General features: G+C 38.5%; 1 protein-coding gene across 3 annotated transcripts; it reads right to left on the bottom strand.

The window, feature by feature from the left end:
• Positions 1–347: 347 nt before the first annotated feature.
• On the bottom strand, positions 348–18,006 carry LOC108901045 (RNA-binding motif, single-stranded-interacting protein 1). 3 transcript variants are annotated; one of them, XM_051071692.1, is made up of 14 exons: positions 17,691–18,006; positions 16,669–16,884; positions 14,170–14,348; positions 12,121–12,179; positions 10,739–10,830; positions 6,667–6,824; positions 5,506–5,585; positions 4,831–4,946; positions 4,454–4,503; positions 4,263–4,350; positions 3,912–3,962; positions 3,189–3,299; positions 2,975–3,052; positions 348–2,845 (listed from the first exon to the last, which is right to left on the bottom strand). In XM_051071692.1, the coding sequence occupies exons 2-14, from the start codon at positions 16,732–16,734 to the stop codon at positions 2,774–2,776; spliced, it is 1,200 nt and encodes a 399-aa protein (XP_050927649.1). In that variant the 5' UTR covers positions 16,735–16,884; positions 17,691–18,006; the 3' UTR covers positions 348–2,773. The 3 variants fall into 3 exon arrangements, with proteins under 3 accessions (XP_050927649.1, XP_018557899.1, XP_018557898.1); XM_018702383.2 differs by lacking the exon at positions 16,669–16,884 and having other exon boundaries at positions 17,691–17,786; positions 17,884–18,000; XM_018702382.2 differs by lacking the exon at positions 16,669–16,884.
• Positions 18,007–18,847: the final 841 nt, after the last annotated feature.

Below are 18,847 nucleotides of genomic sequence, written 5' to 3'. Positions count from 1 at the left end.
TCAAGAAAGGTGATTCATTAACGCATTTGTATTTTCCAAACTCTGATAAAGCCAGATTCGTTATTAAACATAAAGAGACTGAGAGACAAAGTGAGAGACAGTGCTTGGATTTCTGCCCCCTGACGCTGCAGCCAAGCTCCCGTAACAATGACACATTCACATTTACTGTTCAGCTACTTAAAAAAAAAAAAACAACATTTTACTGATAAACTGGTATGTTAACTGGTAATTTCATCATTAAACAACGCAATGGTTACCAAATAGCTATATCCACTCAAAAAGGGAGAACAGGTTTATTCACAATAAAGAACAGCAGTTCTGCAAATAAACACTAGACTTAAAACAGATTCAAATTTTTAAAACATTTTTATTCAAAAAAAAAAAAAATGTCAAAGAAATGAACAGAATAAACCTTAGGCAGCAAGCTACTGAAAAAGTCTTTGGCTTTAACAAACACTACAAAACAAAAATACATAGGAAAGATTCCCTAAACTGTACATACAAGTTACCACTGGCATTTGTGTGGCACAAGAAAAAAGAAAATAAAAAAAAAAAACAATAAAATTTTATCTAGCACTATGAAAATCTCTTTCTTTCCTCAAGCTGTCTGTACAAAAAAAAATCATAAATTAGAACTTTTCATATAACTTAATGACTGTTCAACATGATGGTTACTTATTTTCTTTGATGCACCTCTGCAACTCTTGATCCAGATACTATGGCACTTGGTTCAGACACCATTAGCAGCATAAACTTCACAAGACAGTATAACTTCTCAGTCTTAGGCATTACACAGAAATCTCAAGTACAGCGGCCTTGCATTTGTTGCACACCCTATTTAACTACAGAGGAAATGCTGCTGCGAGTTTGTCTAGACCAGAGACAAAGCAACAAACATGTTTGTTTAAAGGAGCACAGATCCAGTGAACACCACAATGCTTTGTTGTTATTGTTGGTCTTAAAGATCTTAGATCAGCCTCTGGAATCTATTGTCGTAAAAGCAGCAGCTCTTTTGAAACTATACTACTGAATGCATGAACAATGGTTACAATAATACATCATAAAAAAATTAGGTCTGATGAAAATCAAGAAGTATTCAAAACAACCTGAAAGGAAACAGCTGTATGTGGCCAGCTCCTGAGCGTGGCATTTGGTCTGGAAAGGCGGGCTGGACCTGCTAACCCGACCGAATACAGAGGAGAAAGTAAACTCTGAGGTAGATAATTGGTCAGACTGACCACCAGGTCGAATCACAGGCTTATTGGAGGACACCTTAGCCAAAAAGCCTAATTGAATCTACTATGATCAAAAAAAATAATCAAACTTATTTTTTAGTGCTATGTAATACCAGAATGCTATTACAATACTGTCCTTTCATTGTTTCAATTATTTTCTTTTGAACTTAATTTTTACTGTAATGTTGCATTTTCTGTAAATTCTGAAATTTATCTGCGGCACTTGTTGGATCCAGGCCTTCCTTCATGCTTGTGTGTGTCCACACTGTACTAATACCTGTGAAAACTGAATGTAATTTTACAAAAAAGGCACACTGTCCAAACTGCAATCTGCTTTGTAGAGTCACTTATGTCCTGGTTAAAGAGATAAATGATGCTATTTCCTCAGTGTACTAGCTCACAATCTTTGGTGAAGTAAACTACGATTGAAAGTGCCAAGTTTGTTTGTTTCCTATCAAAGAGTGAGGTGCCATAAAATACACATATTCATCTCATTCAACCCCCCCAACTCAGTTCTATTACAAGGCTTTGAGTTTTTTTTTTTGTTTTTTTTTTTAGCACAATCATGAGTCCATGTATTCCTGTTCCTTTGTTCAAATAAAAGTGTAAAAGACACACCCCATCAAAATATCAATTAACATCACCCAAAAAGACAAAAGTACGACCAACAAATAAAATATATTAGGCCAGGCCACCCCTCCCTTTCCTCCACCCCCGCCCCCACCCCCACCCCCACCCCACACACCCCCAAAGATCACTTTATGCTACTCTTCGATACCAACTATTTAAAAAGGCAAAATTTAAAAGGTGATCTTCCAACAGAACTTCATCATTCCAACATCCAGAAACATTTGGGCTCTCTTACTAAATAAATATTATGTCATTGCATTGAAAACATTTTCCTCTAAAATTACTTACTACTACTTTTCTAGCAGTTCTGGGAGGGAAAAAAACAAAAACACAGGTTTTATTCATTTTTCTTTAAAAAGTCCTATGTGGCTGATTTCAAAGGTAATAGCTTTTGCTTATTGCCGCTCTCTGTGGTGTTCTGTACAACTACTATATCAAAACTATTAAGGCAAATTTTAATTAGACAGCAAGATCAATCTAAAGTACTAGGAAAAATCACTTTACAAGAAAACAACAACTACTACTTCACCATAGCAATACTCACACAGCAAGCACAAAAACATCATTTTCAAAATGTCTGGCTGAAACAAATCTTCAGAAAAAAAAACCCTGGAAATATTAACAAAAGACATACTGACTATCATGCACTTGGAACAATTAGTCACATGACTCTTTCTTGTATCCTGCAGCAATCCTTGATAAAAAATAAACGTTTTAGTATGAAAATAAAACTTTTTCAAAACTTTTTTTAATATAATTTGAATCATTTGATGAACTTAGATATTCTCTCCAAAAATAGTCTCACTTAAACATTTGCAGAACCTGTGCAAAACAGTGAAAAGATCCTTAGCGTTCATTGCATTTGTAGACATGATTGTTTCAGCTGTTGTCCAAATGGCACCCCAGCACTACTTGGTTTGTTGGTATGAATATGGGGAATGATTCCTGGATGAGTCCACTTGTGACTGTGCACCATTTTCCTGGAAGAGACAGTGAGATAACCCTAAGTCTCTGCCATTGCCATTTCGCTAACAGTGAGCTGTTGTTGAACATGATGAAATGAAAGTAATGTTTTAAACATATAAGGCAGCACTGATGTTAAAACATACCTCCACAGGAACAGTAGTCTGCATGTGTGCGTACTGTGGGATATATGCTCCTTGCATAGCTGTGTTGGCAGCAATAAACTGCACAATGAAGAAAAGCAAAATAGTTGTATAGCGATCATACTCACTCTGTGTTTTACAGTTTGATGTTGCACATTTATTCTCAAATAAGTATAATGTGTGAAGTCTTTTCTGATTCCATGCAGCACTGTCTCACCGATCCTGCACTGCCCAAAGAGAGGTGACTCATCTGCTGTGTGAGGGGGGCCATCATGGAGGTGGGCTGCAGTGACATAGATGGGTCCATAGAGGGCGATATCACTGTACCCTGGAAGTGAAAATGCATGCAGGTGAGAGACTAATATGCAGCTGGTGGAAGGTCTTTAGTTAAAACTGGAATATTTAGCAAAAATCTGAGTGAATAAAGATTATTGAATGCCACAAGAGTTATGTCTTAATTTCAGGCAAGGAGAAACAGAATAATCTCAGCCTTCTCATCACACGCCCACAGCAGAAGGTGAGTAGTCACAAGTTGAACAAGTTGTCCATAAGCATCTTGACTGGCCTAATGCATCTAACAGTGTTTTCTCGTCTATGTTGGCTAGTTTTCAAAGCAGAAAATGACTCTTCTCTCTCAGTTCAAACCCATCTGTTAGAAAATATTCAGCATCTGTCATCAAATACACATCTTTATATAGCTTCTCTAAAGCAGTCATTTTTATATTCCTATACAAACACTTTAGCACAGTAAAGCCTCAAGGATCAGTGGCACCTTATGTGTAACCACTACTCTTCCATATTGTGTCTGTTTGTTTACAGAAAAATCTTTCAATTCTGTAACAACCACAGAGAGAAATGTTTTTAATGAAATAGGAGAAAAGGGAGAAAAGGGAAAGATGAGCACAATGATGATGAGGAGATGAAGCAATTTTGCTCTTACTGGGTGCTGCATGATGTACTGTTGATGAGGCACCCAGGATGGGTTCTGCACCTGAAACATTACACAAACACACTCTGTAAACACACTGGCACTGGGCAGCTGCTATTTCCAGAGATCACATGCTACTGTGACTGGCACAGCATCAAGCATGAAAGGCCACAGTGCCCTTTGTCACATTTAACCTACACTTCCAATACCCCAAAAGACATGTATATGAATCATGATGACACATGGTTTACAAATATAAATTCTAAGTTGCTACATGTAAAACTGCTAAATAACCCCCATCCCCACCCCCACCCCCCCAAAAGACTTACAGTACATATCAATATTGAAGAGAAGGATTCAGACCTGGTATGTTGAAACTGGAGACATGTAAGGGGACATGGATGTTTGAGCAATCATCCTGTTTGAAATACTGTATGCCGGTGGGAAGAATCTGTGGACACAGAGAAAAGTGTCAGTTAAAATAACAAAGTGAATTAGGTACGGCAAGACATATCGGCCACGACATTGCAGTCTAATCTGTTGTTGTAGCTTACCCATTTTGCATAGCAGCTGCACTAGGGTCATATGTGAGTGTCATTCCAGCCTAGGGATAAAGGACAGCACAGGTTTTTTTTAACACAATACAGTCTATTGTGTATCTATTCCATCAAAACCTGAGGGAGGGCGCCCTTGTCTACACAGGACTTTACAGTGAACAGTGAGCATAGCCGGAATTACAACGCAATAAAAATAAAAAGCACTCCAGAGTGACAGATATGATACTGTAGATATAATTTATTCCTTTAGATGACTCTTCGGCAGATTTAATCACCAATAAAGTCACTCAAAAGTTCTTTTTTATCAGGTTGTATAACATTCATTAATTTCCATCAACCACCCAGACCTCTCACCCATCCTGGGCACCACTTACCAGTCTTGAGTCGCCATCCCTCGCCCAACCCCGACCATTCTGGGCAAATTTATTCTGACTTTGTCTTTTTTTCTGCCCTCCATCAGCAAACTTGCACAGCAATGGTTCAGAGGGTGCTAAAGAATGAGAAACAGTGAGAGGCTTAAACAAAGACAATTGCACAGACAATGCTATCTGTCATTGCTCACTACACAGTCATTCACTCCCTGTAGCCTGGGAGTGCACATTTACTAGCCAGCCTGGGAACACAGACATCTTATTTAGGCAGCTGTGGAGCTGTAATCCCCTCCCCTTCCTAAAGGAGGCAAGGCCAGCAGAGACTATTTCAGGCTAATAATCCAATTAAAAAGCTTAGAGAGGGAGTGGAGGCCACACAGAGGAGCCCTCTCTCTCCCTCATTTTCTTTGTCCATGCTCTGCCACTTAGGTCTGAGTGTATGTGTGCTCTTTACCAGCAGACTCACTGACTTCTATTAGAGGCATGAATCAGTTGGTTGGCTTACTTCATCCTGTGTATACACCTCTACCTATTCAGACTGTGCACATTACAGTCATTATAAGACATATCCTGCTATCCATATTATTTTAATGACATGGTAGTTAAATAATTTTCCAATATATTTCTGCAGTGTATATCTGCAAATATATGATAATTATTTACAGTAGTATGTCTTACCTGGAACACCTGCAGGTGTCTTAATAAACTTTCCATTGAAGTGAGAAATGACTGCATCACATTTTTCAGTTGACTCCATCCTGACATTATAAAAGACAAACAACAACATCAGCATAACATCAGCAATAGCTGCTGTAATGAGGGTATTTTCCATGATCTGCTTACTTTCTGGGTGGGTGGAAAAGATGGTTCAAAATAAAAGATTTTTATCTGCAAGCCCAAAGTGTACATATGTTCTGAAGTCAACTTGTATAGTCTTCACCATTTTGTTAACCACACAAACCCATTAGTGCACACCCACACACACAAACATTTCTATGATGCATTATGATATTTTTGTTTTGTCATGACTCTGGCCTTGTCTGTCAGGTATTTCTGTTAAGCATCCGGTTATGCAAGTATGACTGGCGGAAGCCAGCATTATCACTATAATTAAGTCATCCAGTCATTGTGAAACTATTTTTTAAAGGAGTTTCCATTTGTCCAAACAAGAACTGTTCTCTCTGCCTTTTTAGCTATTCATTGAAACAAACAAACAAAAAAACATATTATATTATATAATATATAATATAGAAATATACAATATTTATGTATATACGTGTGTGCATATATATATATATATATATATATATATATATATATATATATGTATGTATGTATATATGTCGATTTATCATTGGTAATTGGTTTAGAATAGTAGCCTTGATCTCAATCCTGTGGTATTTGTTAGCATTGTCTCTCAAAAAGTAATTTCCCATAAACTTTGTTGGCTAATGTTACAAAAGGAATATTACCACTTGTTTCCCTTTCTGTCTGTGAAATGGAATTTCACTCGTATGACCACTGAATTTTCATTTCACCGGTCATACAGTGTCCTCTGCCCATTTCCTGCAGTAAAGGGGTATATTTGGCCATCCAACCAATTTCCTGCTAAATCTGATCTGTTGGCAAAACCACGTAAACCGTTAGAGGCTGGAAGAGGCTGTCAGTCATCTCAGTTGAATACATGTATTAGTTTAGTCATAACAGTGAGTCATATTTGATGTAGTTTAGATTTATTGATGTTAAAATGCCACAGTATATGTAGCAGTACCAGTAAAAATCTCTTAATATTGTTTCAGTTGCATGAGGCATTGACGGTAAATTACACAAGTAACTGACCTGGCAAAGCCCACTCCTCTGCTGGCTCCACTGGAGTCTCTCAGGATGCGTGTAGATATGACCTGGCCAAAGTGTTTCAACATATTCTCTAGCTCTTGCTCATCCATAGACAAAGGCAAGTTGGAGATGTACAAGTTTGTGGGGTCTTGTTCTTGTTGCTGTATGGTCAAAAAATGAGAGAGAAGCAGTCAGAGATAAAGCGATAAACACACAGATGTTTTTCCACTAATATTGTAATGTAAACAAGGAGGAGGAAGAGAAGAGGGAATGATAAGCTTCATCACAGTTCCATATAATTTATCCCTGGAAATAGCTAAGCATTCAATAGATTTTAATGTAGACCATAGTAATGGGGTTATCATATCTCTGCTTCTTCCTGTCTGTCTCTGTTGGGGGTTTTAAGTAATAAAGGGTGTACAGTGATAATTAGGGATTTGCATGCAGCCCACGGTGGCTTAAGGCTCACATCAGCTGATTTCTTGCTGTATTTTAATAGCATCAGCAGAAACAAAAGACATGACTACGTGTCCCTGGGGAGCAGACTCCTACCATTACTATTCATCAGTGTTGTGTTGCATTCAGAGTCAGCTATAGGGACAGACTGCTTTTCTAAAAGTAATATACTGACAGATAAAACCAACATTTCACAATTATGACATTGAGTAGGCCTCGAAAAGGGACAGAGGAGAGGACAGAGCGAGGGGTGCAGGGGTGTGTTTCAGCACCTCAGCTCTATGTAGCTCTAATAACTCAAAAGGGAGCAGGAGACCTTCAGTAATACTGAATGCTTGTACACCTGCACAATATGTGCCCAAAAGCAGAAAAGGCTGTGTTTCTTCTTTCTTTCGTATTTGGTGGCAGAGCTGAGCAGTTATCTTGCGAAGTGTCACCTAAATGACCCCCCCCCCCCAGTGAGGCAACTGATAAATTCTTAACAACTCGGAAGCTGATTTCTTTTCTGTTGTCATTCCTACTCACCCATCACTTTATGCAAGATTCATTTTGACCTAGTCTTTACTGTCACATAGTTTCAAGTCTGGCAGTCTTACTTGTGACTTATTTAAAGAGGGTTTGAGGGTAAGGTAAGAATGACTACATATTTTATTGATGCAGTAAATCAACCATAATAGCTCCTGTGTAGTAAGACTGACTGTACTATCACTTAAGATGGTTTTGAAAGAAAGAAGTGAGATGTAAAGAGACATCTGTTTGTGCATCAAATAGGTTACCATCCATCTGTCAGTCTCAAATAGAAGAGAGGTTACAGCTGAAGAAAAGGTGTTCCCCCTTCCTTGCTACAGAGGCAAGGAGTATGAGATACTGTAAGAAATAATGTGATCTACTGCAAAATACAGCATAATACTGTTTTCATAGGGAACAGTCTGTTCCACATTCACACCTGGTAGATGCCCAGTACAGCATCAGTCTTATCTGCTGACCACTAAGCAGCTCTACTGAAGAAGTAGGAACATTAAGTGTGTTGCTCAAGAGCACTGCAATGTTGGGATGAAGAATGGGCATTTGCTGCTCTTTTACTTACCACACCCAGATTTGTCTTGCAGATCTAGGAATTAAACTGTGACTTTCTGGTCACAATAAACAATATAAAATAATATTGTTTTTCTAGACATTTAATTCACACAGCTGGATAAAGCTATCTTACAGAAAATTCCATGATATTTCAATTTTGCTTACATTAATAACTGAATAACTTTCAATACAAATGAGTATTAGCTGTATCCCTTGTGTGTATACAGAGAGAGGGATGCACATCATCAAGTATCACAAAATATATAATATAAGGTGAAAACAAGGGACACCCTTATCTGACCACCTCCCTTTGAAATAATAATGAGTGAAAGCTGTTGAAGGATGCCTGGGCAGATTAAAAAAAAAAAAAAAACAGGAAAGGGGACCTTTGTCAGGTAGTCCATTAAGCTTCTGCAATAGTGAGAGTAAAGCTGGACTGAAAGGCTCACACTTTATAATAGCATTTACCATCCACAATACAAAGATTAAACTTAGGCATGCCCCTCAAAGCTGCTCTCTTTTAATTAAAAAAGCAAAATGGGTGCACAGAGGCATGTCAAGAAGCTCCACCGATGCCCAGACAGGAAATTAGGTGAAGGGTTCTCAAAGTGTTGTATGGGAACAAATTTCCCCCAACTGGTTCCTGTTACCATAACAACACACAATTATTTACTTCCTTTTCTGGTGTCAGAGACAAATATTATGTCAAAAGTAAAAGAGCCTTACTTTAAGACCCCTTACCTGATAATCTCTTAGCTGTATCTGCAGTTTGTTGAAATTTGAATGACTGTCCACGCAACACTGCGCACAATTAATCTCATAATCTACTACAATTTCAACTTGTCCAGTGACAAAGAGGCATGTGTTTGCCTGTACTTCTTTAAATATTTTCCAATGTTTCAAACATTTGCTAAATATTAATTTTTGAGCGGTTTAAGTAAAATACTCCTTTATTGAGGGATACTTTCACGCTTAAACATACATATATGTATATAAGAGTGCTGAATGACTATTCTTACTGTAGAAACACATTCAGAGGAATTATTAAATTCCTCCAGTGTGTCATCAGCTGTCAGCGACACCAGTCTGTACATGCTATATTCTGCCTATTGGCTTCGTTCATGTCTGTGTCTGTCTGTCATCCTGGCTGGGAGCTGTCGGCTTACAGAATACCTATGGGAACCATCAGTGATGTATAAGGATGCAACACGTGCAGGGAAAGATTATAAATTGTGTATGAACACATCAGCATATTACCAAATTTTAACATTAAGGGGTCAGATTTGGCAGGACACAATGTGCACTGTGTAGTCCTGCATTAACTACACTATAAACAGGTGTAAAACGGACTTCATGGCAAATGAAAAAGAAACTGAAGGAGACTAAGAGAATAAAACAAGTAAGGAAGAGATAGAGCAGAGCCTGGCTGCTCAGAGTGCAGGGGGTGGAAATGGTGATGATATAGCAATGTCTCACCAGTGCAAAAACACACAGAGAGGGAGGGTTGAGCAGCAATCTATGACATCACCGTAAAAATATGAGAAACAGGAAGTGGTTTCCATGTGGTGCTGAAAATCCCCACCATGTCAGTGCAAAGCTAAACAGTCCCTTTTATAAAAAAAAATAAAATAAAAGCCAAACTAAACCACTGTATCAAACTTAAAAAGGCCACTTATGGAATCCTCCAGACAACTGGTTAGCTTCTGGTAAGATGCAAAGTTCTTCATAAAGTAATTTATTCATTTGCAATATAATAAGTTTGTTTCAACCCACACTATGTCTACACACTATGTGAGTGCCTGTTGATCTCTAGATGGAGTCTTAGGAGTTTGTGCACTCAATAATTAAGACCCTCTGTCCACACATACAATCTTAAAAATGACCAATATAATCTACTGTGACAGCAAAATAAGCCACAATTTACCCTACAGTCAACCAGGAAGATATTTTAGCCAGGGATTTCACTAATTGCTAAACTGGGTGAAAGAGCATGAACTCATGACCTTTCCTTCATTTGAACTCTAATCTCAAATGGTGTTGATCAAGCATGTCTCACCAAAACACTGACATAAATGCACACTGTAAACGTTTTGTTAAAAGAAAGAAAAGTGCAGTTGTTAACATAGTGACTCTAAAATTAAACATCAAGTTCTAACCTGATACTGTATTAGTAATTATTGCAGATGCTCTTACTACAGTGATTCCAAAAGAACACATACTCAGTCTGCATTAAGGACAGAGCCTCACCTTGCAGACACTTGCACTATTCACATGCAAACTGAGACAAACTGTGACAACCTGGTGCACATGTGCCACATCTTCTCATGAAATTGTACAAAATTGTCTCGGTAAATCTGGTGCTGAGTAACCTAAGATTCACTGAGTATTAGGGTACATCCACCTAGCAGTCAAGGATTCCAGTCCTATTTAACACCACAAGGATTAGGTTTAAGCTGTCTGACCATCCAGATGGCAGAGGAACAGTGTTAATGGGCGACTTGTATGGACGTGATATCAGGATTAGACTGTAATGAATCCTCACCTTTGCCATCTGAGCTTGGACACCAGTAGTCTTTAGAGCAGCCACAGCTTTCTGAGCTGCAGCAGGGCTGTCAAAGTCCACAAAGCCATATCCTGAGAAGACAAGCAGCACAGTTAGGATGATATTCTATGGGCTAACCTATTCCTCTCTGTTGTAGATGTTGACAGTCTCAGTGTTCATTTGTGCATTTAATGTGTTACTACATATATATATATATATATATATATATACACACACACACACACATATATATTTATGAACAAGCTGTACAGCAAACATGTATATACTTCTACATTATGTAGGTCTTTCTAATTTTATATGTATGTGCAGTTTTGTGTTTATGCGTGCGCGTATGTATGTGTACGTGTACGTGTGGAAAGTAGAGGTAGAAAAGTGCTGAGGATGCAAATAGCAGTGTGACATTCATGGCTCAGGTCAGCGCTTTGTCCTGGGAGGTACAAACAGGGTGAAGCCATAGTCCCTGACCTGTACTGCAGCTGCTATATTTAACCTGTTCAAGCTAAATTATGGTGAATATGTTGGGGCTCTTACAGCTGTGTTTGTCAAGGAATAACAAGGCTTCACGCTGCAAGGTTGGATCAACCTCATCACAATGCTACGTAACATTGGAAAGTCTGAGTTTTTTCTTAGAATATTACCCCCCACTCCCCACTGCATTGGAACTAATACACCGTTGTACAAAGTGTTCTTAATCAAGTGTGAAATTGGAAAAAAAACAATGGATTTAGTCAAGTAAAGAATTTTGTGAGACTAAAGGTCAGAAAAGGTTATTGTTAAAGCCATCTCTTGACTCTATTTAAAATTCAGTCAGAGCTTTACAAGGTATTTAACGGTGTCCCATTTCACTGAGAGCCTTCGATTAACTGGCATCTGTATAATCCAGAGGAGAGTGACAAAGCATTCTCTTAATCCCATCAGCACCAGAGAGAATCAGTATGTCTCTCTTTAGCCAGGTGGGCAGTCTACTAGAACTGGAACAAAACCCAGCGCTGTCATTCAATAGAAAGAGGAGGAGTCGGCTCTCTCCCTAGGAACCACCCACAGCAGTGACACACCAACAGACAAGGGCTGAGGCTTAAAATAACACAAGCTGGGAGCCAGCTTTAAGCAGCCTGGCTGTCTTGTTTCCAGACGTGACCAGATCATCTGAGACAACTGCGTAGCTGTTAAATGACGTGAAGTTTAGGCAGAATTCACACATTGGTTGTCTACCTAATTTGTGAAAGTGTAGAGGTGATATTCTCTCTCACAGCAAGGTGTTGAATATCCATCAGGGTGTTTCACAAGGTTTCTTTATTCATACTTAATTAGAAGACTAATAAAACAGGGTGTTGTTGGAGAGAAAAAACACTGTCACACACCTTTACATTTGTTTGTAGTCTTGTCCAGGATAGCCTTTGTTGATACAATTTTGCCATACCTAGGGGAGGAGCAGAAAGGCAAGGCATTGTTAGCAGGATTATATACTAGACAGAGCTAGTTATAAAACACACAGAGAAGGAAGGTTGAGCAACCTATGACATCACTGTAAAAATATATGAGAAACAGGAAGTGGTTTCCATGTGGTGCTGAAAATCCCCACCATGCAAGTGCAAAGCTAAACAGTCCCTTTTTTCAGCCAAACTAAAACCACTATATCAAACTTCATACAGAGTCACCAAAGTCTCTTTTGGGAAAAGTTGGGTCACTTGGCAGTTGGGATTGTCAGTCTCCTATCTTTTTATATGGGGAGTCATGTACATATGACACATAATTACTGTTTCTGTGTTATATTTAAGCATATTGTTCTCATAAGAGACAACTTTTTTGGCTTACAGAGTGCTGCGAGTGCCTGTACTTATGTGCAATGGACTGCCTCACAAAGCACAGAGATTATGACATTTAACAGTCTGGTCTGCATCATGTCGTTGCCATGGTTTCAACAGAGCAATATGGGTATACTTGCAGACCACAGGAAAGTGCTAATGGTAACATCAGAGAATACTGTGATACTACTGTTTTTTCTTCAAAGAAGCTTTGATGCGGGAACTGTTAGAAAAACTGAAAATATTGAGGTGAATGGGTAAAAACCCTAAATGCTCTCTCCCTCTCTCTTTTACACAGAAATAGTCTTAATAGTATAATTTTACTTCTCTAGTTATGTTTTCTGGGGCCCATTAAATTTAGTGGAAGGTCCAGAAAATATCTACAAAAGCAACAAAATTGGGATAGTAAGAATAAATCCTGAGACAGATGTTTTAAAAAGTCCTTCATAAAATAATTGTTTCATTTGCAATATAATCATTTTGTTTTTAAACCAACCTTACATGTATGCTGTACAGTACAGTAGTTTCTATTCTGAAGCGTTTATGTATTCAGTAATGTGGAGAGACATTCCATCTATACATACCATGTAAAAAAGGACCAATATTATCTGCTGTGAAAGTGATAAAAGCCATGATTCACCCTCCAGTCAACCAGGAGGATATTTTAGCCAGGGATTACGCTGAATGCTAATCTGGGTGAAAGTGCATGAACTTAAAACCTTTCCTTTATCTGAACCCTAATCTCAAATCATGTGTGGCTGCAGCATGCTTGCTCTTGGAGTGCCATCAAAATGTAGTACATTAACTTGTACATGTACATGTAGTTACTACCACACTTCAGAATTATTGACTGTGACTCTGTGAATGTTTGAATGCACAAGGAAAAAGAAAGTCCTGTTTGTCTACAGATTAAAATGACAAGCTATAAAGCTCTGTGAAATGAAATTAAAGCAAATGAAAAGTCTGAGGTATCAGGGTGGTCTCTCTGCTTAGCAATTATAAAGCATCCAGTGCACAAAGAGGGCTATGGATAAAACCACTGCTGACAATATCTCCCGTTTATCCACACACGATATATGAATCCTCTGCTGCTGTGCACCACATGCCGTCATGTAGCTCATCATCTCTGCCCCGTCCTTGTGTGGTTTTTAAGATCATTTGTCATGTCATATCCAAATGAAGCCTGCAATACTGTTGCATTTGTTACAGTCTCAAACATATTGCTATACTGCTCAATTTGCATAAAAAACTGATTAAATCTTAAATCCTCTCTTTGAATACATTCAAACAGGCCTGCAGAACTCAATTGATCATTCAAAGTCAGATTGTTGGAGAGGAAGATATAATAGAAAGCATAAACTACAACAATAAATTACACCAAAGACAACACTACATACATTTTCTGATCTTTTAGTACAATAAGTGTGCAATTGACCTAGCAAAATTGCATATTTACATCTTATGTTACTTTATTTGTATTTTACCAAATGTTAATCAATAAGTGACTTCCACTGAAAATTAAAACGACACCCTAAAATCAAGCAGGCCAAAAAAATCAGTGGCTGATCAATACCAGATAATGACAAGAGGAAGTGTATTACTCACGGCTGACAGAGCTTGACCAGGTCATGGTCTGTGGTTGAAGGGGACAGGCCTCGGATGTAGAGGTTTGTTTTGCTGAGCTGGTCCCAGCCAGCAGTGCTACTGCTGCTGCTGTTGTTGGTGCTGCTGTTGGTGCTTGGGCTGGGTGGAGCCATAGGGTGTGATGATGGGGCAACAGGTGGCTGGAATAGGCAGGAAAACACAGAAAAGCAAGGTTGAATTAAAGGTCAGGCTGGCTGGGAATTAAACAATATTGCATGTCGTGCCTCCATATAATCAGATTGTGCTAAATGTACCATAGCCAGATATTGAGATGGCTCAAGTTCTTTATTGTTTTTTTAAGTATTACAAGATTTAACTGAATTGTGAATTGTGAATGCATTAAGAGAAATTCAGAAAGTGAAACACAGCTGTTTTATGTTTCAAGTTTGGTTCACCGCTAAACACACCCAGCATCATTGATAGGTGTGGCTGGGTGTGGTCAGCATTGTGCTTCTGATGTCACAGTGTACTGGCACAACCTTGGAGTACACCTGTATACCACTGCAGCAAATTAAAATGTGGGGTTTTCAAACCTGCAATACCTGCAATGATTTAATGGCCCACAGCAAAAAGTTTTAAACACAATGTTGACATCTTACCACCTTATATAGTTGATATGACAAAGTTGTTAGCTAACAGTTGCTTATTTACACATCCAACAGATGTGAAGCAACATTTACACTCATTTGGAGTCTTGCTCAAATCCAATATTCACTCTTCTTTTAGCTCTGTTTTGCCTTGAGCCAACACCTGTGTGAAATATCTGGTGCTTTAGCTGCAAAATACTCTACTATGTTCACCAGCTAGCCAGTCTGTCCACTGTTTGGTGCTAGGCAGGAAGTGCACGGTGAGTTTTTCACAACATTAATTTTACATATCCATATTTGTACAGTGTGGTTTCAGTATGTTTTTGATTTGCTGATGTTACTATCAATATTTGAGTGTGCTGTACCAGAATACGATGATCTCCCTTTTGTATTACAACTCAGCATGAAACTTCAGTTCAAGAAAGGCCCACTGTATGCCCTCACAAAATTCCCCTTATATATGGGCAAATATGGGGGTGGGGGGTAAATTCTGTCCATCATTGTAGGTTTCTTCCCAGTGCAAGGTTTGCTGTTTTACAGAGCAATGATCCCTATCTGCAGAGCAATCTCCATCACACCTTCGCAGTCAGCACAATGAGAGTCCACAGGGGCTTGTAGCTCTGACATCAGTGTCACACTGCTGCAGGGTGTCGAATAAGCTGTTTGCAGGTCAACATCATATCTGGAGTAGTTCCAGCTATCTTGACCTTCACAATCCTTAATAGCTTTGACCATCAGAATGGTTTGAGTGACTCTAAATATGATTGTGTATGTTTTCTCTATTTGTCAAAAACAAACAATATTTAAAATTATATAAAACACAGTCAAACAACTTGCACTGCAATTTTCATGTGCTATTCAGCTTTGGTACATTGTCCTTTTTCATATTTCAAGTCTGAACATTGCTTATAATAGAAGCAGAGGACAAAAAAAAAAAATTCCTTCCGCGATTGTGCAACTTTGTGCTTTATGTATACAAGACACAGATGTCCTGGTTGGACAGAGCTTTCCCCTTCAGGGATTTGTCCTCTCCTTTACTATCTGACACTGATTATCCCCCTCCACCCCCTCCCTGAGGAATCACAAGCTGAGAGGAAGATGATGGAATCCCAAGCATGAAGTGGTGACAGGATTGAGCAACCCAAGTCTGGACCTCTGTCTCAAGGATCTTCTCTTGTGACCAGCGGGTTGACTGCCTAACATTTTTGTTTTCCAACCCATTGTTGGCAAAGTCCTCATTTAATCCACCCTTCCCACCAATTAATTGCTCTCTATAGCATGGACTGTGTCACAAAGTTGAAAGTATTCCCTAGGGAGATTTCATACAACTGAAATGTACAGTCCAGCTCTTTAGTGGCAACCAAAGAGATAACACTAAATGTTAAATATTTTAATTTCAAAATAATCTTGGTGGTTATGGTTGCAGCATCTCAAAAGAGCAGTGTTTGTTTGAGGTGTCTTTGGTGTTTAGGTTTCAGGCATAAATTTGAGGTAGATGCTATCAAGATTTTTAAGAAAGCACTTTTCATATAAGTTTCTTAATGTTAGTGACTAGAACAATAACAGCAATAAGTGGAACTGTAAGGCAAGAGGTGAGGAAAAACAAACACAAACCAAGTCTGGAAAATCAATGGATACAGATATACGTCTTTAGATATTAAAATAACACTGTTTCAAATGTATTTAACTTTAAACTGTTGACCGTCACTGTCATCACAGTCCCAAAATCACTTGTGAGCTGTAAATACATTTAATAACATGCCAAATTATGACTCTTACTGGAAGAAAGGCAAACATGCATTACAGACATTCCAGTAATAGTTTGTAACATATGTACAAATGCATAAGACAAGACAGTCTTCAAAGAAAATGCCTGCAACAGAGCCCCAAGCTCCATAACTGCAACTTCCCTTCTGTGGGACTGAAAGTAAATTTTCATTCATCTGCCCAACTACTTAGATGCAGGACTGTGACAGACTGTGATGGGGAGAGGACAGCATCTTATCAGCCGGCTCCAGACCAGCAGAGCCCGTCATATCCGAACTGGAAATACACAAGGCTTCCAGTAACAGGCCTCGCCCATGGAGCTCTAGCCACACAGGATAACAGTGTAAGCATGACAAAGTAAATATGATTGTTAAAATCTTTTAGCTAAAGGAAGTTTAAATATTCTTTATGTAACTGGGACAAAGTAAATGCATCAATGGGCAATTAGTCACCCATATTGTATAATTCTGTACAATACATAGAATCCTATAGTGCAAGCAAATATAGTGTATGAATCACATTTTGTACAGTGTTACTTCAAATATTTAAGGTTAACTATGGTCTTAAGGTAAGTTTGACTGAATTAAAGACCAAACAAAATGTCCATTGGTCCGAACCAAGCACGAATATATACTAAGGAAATTGCTTCGGTTTGGGTGAGTTTCTCTTAAGTAGTGGTAACAGCTAGCTCCTGTGTGCTTTATACCTTTAAAATCTTATTAATACATATAATAAATATTAAATGGGAGTTGTTTTAGGAAAGGGTTAGCCTTCTGTTCTACTGTTTGGGCAGAACAGCCATAACATTAGTAAAGCATCAAGCCAAGACATCGGCCTGTATCTCTCCAGCACTATCAGACATGGACCACAGCCCGAGCAGCAGGTATTCTCATTATGCATAATGGCCTATCTGGATCTTACACCAAACACAGGAACACAACACTGCCATTTAAAATAATGTAAGTCAAACAAAGTAAGTTTTCTTTCTGTTAGAGCGTCGGTTATACATTAAGTTTATTTGGATCAGTGAGCTGCTGTCAAACAGACCTTTTTTTGCTACTTCAGTGGAGTCAGTTTTGTGGACATAATGTTTTAAGGCTGGTCTTTGTTAAATATTAGCATCTTTACCTGTTTGCGATACGAAGTCCTTAGTGGATTTCCAGTATTAGCAAAAATCATCCTCAGTTCGGAAAGGAAGGGTATTTTTTGTTGAGCTACAAATTTCTAGCGAAACACATCAAACACCTCGTATAAGTAGAAAATTGGTGAACATATATATCATCCTTACTCCGCTAAAGGACACAAAAATAGGTTTCTTTACACATTAGTTGTGTACATATCCTTATGTCGTCGACTATCCAGCAACAGAAACCTCCGTAAATTGTCCCAACTTCGACCGCCCAGCCCCGCTGCCTTGACTGGCTTCATTGATTTGCAGTCGGCGCTGCGCAGGGCAGACGCTGCTACGGTGGGAGAAACCATTTCGGTCTTTTGGAGTAGGGGTATCCTTTTAACAACGTTCCCAAAAATACAACACAGTTTGTTTATTTTTGCTTTAGACATTTAAAACAAGATTATCGCAATAAACGAAAATGTACCTTGGTATTTTAGTCTATCTATATTATCTCTGTTATCTAAAGAGATAATATTAAAACGCTGGTTTCACCTCTGTTGTTGTTTGTGTATGAAAGGATACATACCAAACATTCCATCGTGTGGCTGTTGTTCCTGGATGTGATATTCTGACAAGTTTCAGTTTATTTTGCGCTTAATTCCTGTAGTGTACTGACAGTGTAATTAGATGAAGGGCAAGTAACATGCATTTCTATGTTTTGGTACAATGATAATTGTTAATGGCAGTGATGGCATCCAGTATTATCCATCTAGTATAATCATCATATCTACAAAGCAGATAGATGTGATAAATAGTGTGTGTGTGTGTGTGTGTGTGTTTTAAGATACTTGAATAAAAGAAAGATCGTTCCGTGTTAACACATTTTAAGAGGTGGGGTAGTAAATCATCTCTTTCCCGTTCCATTTAAATAAGTCTAGAAGAGCTGAACTGTTTCTCTACTTAACCACCAGACACATCTACGCGCAAGGATTTCAAGAGGCCTATTTTTGATTCAAAATTTGTTGTAGAATTGTTACACTATATCAAGACTGAATGAAATGGGACATATGTTTGGTTTGCAAATGGAGAATCTGGGAATCTATGTAGCTATTGCAAAATCCAAACCACAAAGAAGCTATTTGAATGGCTGGAAACCAGAGAAAATTAGGTG

Source organism: Lates calcarifer, linkage group LG1 (assembly GCF_001640805.2).
Source record: "Lates calcarifer isolate ASB-BC8 linkage group LG1, TLL_Latcal_v3, whole genome shotgun sequence".
Lineage (NCBI taxonomy): Eukaryota > Metazoa > Chordata > Actinopteri > Centropomidae > Lates > Lates calcarifer.
The sequence above is the reverse complement of the archived record's forward strand: the minus strand, read 5'-3'. Positions and strand labels throughout refer to the sequence as shown.

Coding starts and splice junctions, on each gene's coding strand:
- LOC108901045 (XM_051071692.1), bottom strand. CDS start 16,734: ATGAAAATTTACTTTCAGTCCCACAGAAGGGAAGTTGCAGTTATGGAG. Junction 14,349..16,668: donor AGCTTGGGGCTCTGTTGCAG/GCATTTTCTTTG, acceptor TGCCTATTCCAG/CCACCTGTTGCCCCATCATC. Junction 10,831..12,120: donor GACTACAAACAAATGTAAAG/GTGTGTGACAGT, acceptor TTGTCTTCTCAG/GATATGGCTTTGTGGACTTT.